The sequence below is a fragment of the Athene noctua genome, chromosome 2, assembly GCF_965140245.1.
Source record: "Athene noctua chromosome 2, bAthNoc1.hap1.1, whole genome shotgun sequence".
NCBI lineage: Eukaryota > Metazoa > Chordata > Aves > Strigiformes > Strigidae > Athene > Athene noctua.
Window position 1 is genome coordinate 150,985,119 of NC_134038.1, and position 6,215 is coordinate 150,991,333.

At 42.9% G+C, this 6,215-nt stretch overlaps 1 protein-coding gene across 2 annotated transcripts in view; it reads left to right on the top strand.

The window, feature by feature from the left end:
- Window positions 1-6,215, top strand: part of TMEM108 (transmembrane protein 108) — a 170,705-nt gene extending 164,490 nt beyond the window's left edge. For both annotated transcript variants that reach the window (XM_074898119.1, XM_074898120.1), the window contains 2 exons: window positions 4,302-4,456; window positions 5,904-6,215. In XM_074898119.1, coding sequence (XP_074754220.1) covers window positions 4,302-4,456; window positions 5,904-6,026 — 278 coding nt within the window. In that variant the 3' untranslated portion in view covers window positions 6,027-6,215. The remainder of the gene's footprint in view (window positions 1-4,301; window positions 4,457-5,903) is intronic.

Consider the following 6,215-nt stretch of genomic DNA (forward strand, 5'->3'; position numbering starts at 1 on the left):
CCGTGATACCTGTATTACAACTAAGGCTGTACTACTATAGAAAGCCACAGTAAAAGAGAGAAAGTGAAAAAAAAATATAGAAAAAACACTATTTTAGTCACTGAGCCAAGGGTTCTGTAGAAACTTAGTTTATATTATTATCTGCAGGCATAGGGAGAAGTAAATTAACATCCTTTGGTCTGAATATCTCCTGACTTGTGCCTGCAATTTTCAGGTCTGTTAACATCATGTTTTACGTGGGAGCTGGAGAGTGGAGGAAGGTGGTTTGCAGCAATATAAGATTAGTAAAATGTTTGAATTGAAAAAGATAGAAGACTATCAGGAAACCATAAGGAGTTAGTACGGTATCACTGCACTGCATTTATGAGGCTGGTATTGAATATGGTGTGTAATCCTGGTGGTTTCTGGTTTAAAAAAAAAGATTGGAAGATTAGAAAAGAGCCATGCAAATGATTTAAGAGCTGAGAAATACAACATAACTCCACTCATGTCATCATGTAATCCAAGGAGAGGCTGAAGCCCACATACATGGGGGACTTTTCTGATAGCTTAGTGGAAGCTTTTAATAAAAAAGTCAAAAGGCGAACGAGGAAGTGGCAGATAAAGCTGGAGGTATTAGACAACAAGGAGAATGTAGACTTGTTCCCAAAATGGAAATTAAGCATTGAAACAAACTTTGTCGGAATGGGATGGATATCTGGTTATTCCACGTCCTGAATTAAGAGGGGTATTTTCTGTGAGATATGCCATGCCTTAAATACAGCTTATGCTTAAGCTAACAGGTGAAAGTCTCCTGGTGTGCAGGTGTTGTGCAAGTGAGAGTAGGTGATGGACGTGCTCCCACCAGCCTAAAAACCTGTAAATCTGCGAGAGTCTTGTCTCTCTCATTTGTGAGATGTATTATTTCCTGTTTCATGGGTTGGGGGGACAGATAATGCAGACGTAATTTGCCTTAGGGCCAGAAGGAGGCCAGCATCACTGCCAGAGCTCCTCAGCACCTCAGCCCCTGAGCATGTGGGTTGACTTTTCTCCTGCCAGACTAGCAGCAGGTCAAAAGCTATGGGTTAGAAATGCTTCTGAACTCCCTGAACCTTCAGTATCCGCAAAGTTGCAGAGAACCCTGGTATTTCCTAACATGTATTGTAACCTCTGCACGGGGAGCTTCAGCCTGACACAGGGATAATGCTGAAGTGTCCTTCTCATGATATTCGCTCTTGACTTTAACGTGGAGCAGGCAAAGGGAAAAGTCAGTTTAGCTTTTCTGACTCCCAGAAAGCATCCAGGCGAGTGCTTCAAAATCAGGAAAAGTTAGCCCTTTTTCTTCCCAAAGGGTTGCCCATCTCTGAAACAGAGGTGTTACATAGCAGCACTGAACAACAGCACTTTCTTGTCCTTATGAGGACATGACATAATATACCAGGAAAGATAAGCAGCATATTGCAGCTACTGCTTCTCTCTTCAGCTCTGTTGTTGTTATTATTGCCATTTCTCCCTTCCAAACCACCTCTGCCCTCTGTGTATTTCATCCACTTAATATGTCCTCACTGGCCATCGCAACTGTCTATCTGGGAAGAGTTTTTTCTGTAATACATATAATTGTAATTGTGGGAGGAAATAGGTATCTGATAAAGATGTACCCTGTTCCTAGGATTGTTCTGGAAGTGAGCAGTCCTATGTTAGCTACATTAATTTCCCTAAAATATGCCCCAAAAGGGTAGTCAATATGAGATGAAGAGGGAACAGTCCCATTCCAGCCCTGCTGTCCTCTCTCTCCCTCTTAAATCAGGTCTCCTCTGCTTTGAATTGGTGCATCTTAGGTAGACAGCCTTCTGCTAAAATCTATCATATTCAAGGAAGCTCAGGAACCCATTTTCCACAGTCTTGCATCCATTTGTTTGTGTGTGCACTAAGGTTAGAGGCCAAGAATGTAATTAAGGGAGAGAGCATTATTGCTATATAGCAGCCATACCTGCACACAGCAAGGCCATTTCCTCGACTCACTGGCTTTCCAGCCCCTAAAACTACAATCTGATACTCCTCTGTCAGCAGCCACAACATTTTATAAGCTGTAAAACCTCAGGCTTTCAAATATTTGCACAGCAATAGAGTTGGCTTTACCAGGGCTCTCGTATCCTCAGGCACCTTCAGAAACGTTCTGTGCCTTAGGGAGCACTTGTTGCTGGAGTACGGAAAAGCTCCAAGGTCTGTTGGCTCTTAGAGCAGTGGGGAGGACTAAATGTAGGTCCTGCTTCACTTTCTAATCTTCATGAGCCTGGAGGCTGGGCTGGGACACAGAGAGGGTAGCAACAAGGTAAAGAGCAAAGCTGCCCCCCTCAGGAGGATGAGCATTTCCCTGGGCAGGGAGGCAGCTCTGGTGGCCTATGTGGGGTCCCTGCCGACTGGCACAGCAGCAGGAGTCGTGCTGCCAGGCTGTCAGCAAATGAAGTTGTTGGGGATAGAAAGACTGAAGCAATATGAGTCAAAGATAATAGTAAGTTTGATGATGACCTGCTTTTCTGAAACAGACAGGAACAGTGCGGGAGATTTTTCCATTAGTTTTGGAAGATGTATAGCATAAGCTCACCTTTCCCCTTGAATGAGACATAAACTACCTGAACTCAAACCCATTGATTTTTTTTTTTTTCTTGGTAGCTTATGCTTTTGTTTTAAAGAGAGCTCTAGCCTTGTACTTTTGTATTGACATTTGATGTGAGTAGATGGGATAAGAAATTAGAACCATGGCATATGGGTAGCTGCAGTGTTTGTCAAAACATACAAAGGAGCTTTGACCTCTCCACAGTCTTTTCTTTCCTCTGGGCTATAATTCTAATAAATAATTTTGGCTGTAGCTGAGAATAATTTATTATTCTGCTTCATGAATATTTTCACTCTTGTTTTCTACCATGAGGGGTTTAGAAATAATGGAGTGAATTTATGGCAGGGCATTCCCTATTTCACAGGTACAAATCAAAGTAAGTACATGTCCAGCTACCTGTCTGTCTGCATAAATCAGGTAGACGACAAGCACAACTTCTCAATTAATTCCACAGGTGTAAAATAAGCATGCAGAGCTTATGCATTACTCCTCTGAACAAACCTTCATACATGCCTCAGCTTCTGCCTGAGCAAGGACCAGTGGGAGCAGTAATTTCATTACAGTGGGTTTGCCTGGCTGTCGTAAAATTGCCAAGATTACCCATCTGAATAGCAACACACATGACTAAACTGAAAGCAATTCCAGAAAATAACACTCAACCAGCTTTGTGTTTGGCCTTCCTGCTGCAGCAACGTTGTCCTGGCATCTCTGCAGTCAGGGGGGTGCCTGTGGCCTTGAGACCAGACAGACAATTGTATCAACACGCCTCACTTGCTGGTCACTCCATCTTGCCTAACTGCTCTACTTTAAACTCAAATATTTCAGATTGCAGAAGCTTAAGTGTGCTTCACAGAGAAGAAAAGAGGCCAGGCTCAAACACCACCAATGTCCAGGGCAAGTGTGGGGAACGGATTACACTTATCAGTAGATCCCACATCCTGATACAGCTGATGAAGACAGGCAGGAAAACCCCGTCTCTGAGGTCAATGCTACCCTGGAAGCATAAACTACATGAGACAGGTGCTGGAGGTGATCTCCTTGCTGCCTCACCACTGTCTCACCCCTCTCCGGAGCCCACCTGTTTCCCTTGCTGGTCACTGATATTTTGGAGCAGGGTCACAAAGTACCCAAAATCCAAGTTACGAATGTAAGGTGACAGAGGCAGGGATCAGTGGCACTTCAGGGCAGAAACTTTTGGTATTGAAGACATACAGCTACATGCATTTATGAATTTGGTATTTGAGCTTAGGACAGGTGTCTCTCACTGCCCATTTGCTAATGTGCTCATCACTGCAGTGTCTGAATGTGCTAAAAGCAGAAAAGATCTGTGCAGAGGCATCCTTAGCAGTTCCCTGGAGAGTGCGCTCTGTCCTAGAGGATCTGTAAATCCCTGCTTAGGTATTAAAATACCATCAATTACAACACCAAAGCTTTTCATTATCTAGATAGCTACATCTTGAAGATTATAAACTCACATCAAAAAGAAAGTAAATCTGCATATTCTGCCAAGCCCAAAGCCTCAACTGCTTGACCCAGATTCTGACTTAATTGTGTGGGGTTTGTTAGGAGAGAGCTAGATCTGACTGAAAGTGAATTGTATGAATGAAGGACACCAGCCTTCTCTAAGATAAAAACCAAATCCATAGTACTGATGAGTCCTCACTGAAAGGAAATAACCAAATTTTTGACATGTTTCTATTGACAGCAGTTCTGCTGACAGTCTGTTGCATGAGGAGGAAGAAAAAGACATCTAACCCAGAAAACAACCTGAGCTATTGGAATAATGCTATTACCATGGACTACTTCAACAGGCATGCTGTAGAGTTACCGAGAGAGATCCAGTCCCTGGAGACTTCAGAGGTACCTCACTTGGAGAACTAGGGTCTGAAAACTGTACCTGGAGCTGTGCTGGGAGAAGGGAGAGGAAGTCATATGAATAAAGCCTTGAAATTTCTATACATATTCATGGAAACAGCTTTTTGAGAAGGAGTCACCCCCACACATGTATAAAATGGGATAAATATGTCACCAAAACTGGATTGCCATCTTATCCCCACCATTGCTATGTGTTAACAGGAGTTAACCACCTCTAGGTGAATTTGTTCCCAGGTTTCTCTTCTTTTTGAGCCTACGGCCAATGTTTAGCCATACCATGACTGCTTAGGAGGGCTCTTTGTGCTGGCTTATTACTGACAGTACTTCTAATCTGTCTATTGTGCATGTCCTGCACAGTATCAGATAAGGCTGGTAGTGAGAGTTAATAATGCAAGGAAATTTTGTGCATTTATGTCTCAGGAGATGCCTATAGCGTCTCAAATACCAGTTCAGGGGATGAGTGTTCCTAGTATATAAGCAATCAAACCATCAGTATATGAGAGTGTGTGGTGGTGGTGTATACTCATCAGCCTTAAGGCATCTGACTCGTTCAGTGGGATTATTCATATATGGGCAGGTGAACCTACTGTTAGAAATGTATTCCCTGGCCTCAGAGATAAAGAAGAATAATTTAGTTTAGTTCAAAGGTATTTAAAACCTAGAAACAGTGGAGAGTTTGGGTTTATGGTAAAGTGATTTTCAGATCAGCCAGCTGACTAACTCATTAAAAAAAAAGTATTTAGAAAGGAACCTCTGAGATGTGATTAGACAAGCACTCACAGTCACTTCATTAACCCCACTTTGCTGGCAATCATGTTGCTCAAGCTAAGGCAGGACATGGTCTAGACTTACCAAGAATCAGATGCTAGGCCTATTCACATATTAGCTGGTCTCCAAAAGCTGTCATCTGAGTCACTGAAACTGATCAGAACATGACTGAACTGCAGCATGCTCGGGTAGTTTGGATCCATATGTGTGGGTTTATGACCTTAAAAAGAAACTGAAAATGCATCTTTGAGGAGTCAAGCCCAGCTGATAGACAGGAAACTTCCAGTGTGTAATGAAAGTGTAAAAAAAAAAAAAAAAAAAAAAGGAATCGTGAAAGCTCAAATTCTGTTAAGGGACCTGAAGTTTTGTGCATCTGACTTCTGGGTCCCCAGACTGAGAAAGAATCAGCCTGACTATCAGAGGAGCTCTTCTCTCACAGCTCCTACTGCCTGAAGAAGGGTAAAACGGGCTCACCAAACTACCAAACTTAGCTCTCCAAGAGCTGGAGCCCCCAAAATTCAGGCACTTTTGGAGGATTGGGAGAAGTGATAAAAATAGTGATCCATTCCTCACATGCATTCGCATAGGTCACCAGAGTGCCCTGTGTGCTCGTGGAGGGTGAGGAGTGTAAAGGGCTCATTGTGCTTCTCTGTCTTTCTCCTAGGACCACCTCTCTGAGCCGCGCTCCCCTGCCAACGGCGACTACCGTGATAGTGGGATGGTCCTCGTGAACCCATTCTGTCAAGAAACACTATTTGTAGGACATGAGCAAGTGTCTGAAATATGACCCCACAGCTGCCCGCATATTGCAGTTTCATCTCTACTGTCTCCAAATTATAAATAAATATATATATTATAAATATAATCTTTGTGTAACCCTGAATTACAAGAAATGTTTTCAGCTTTTCTTTTCTCCCTCAGAATTGTCAGCCCCTTTTTTATAAGTGTGGTAAAACTTTACAGAACAAACTGTGGC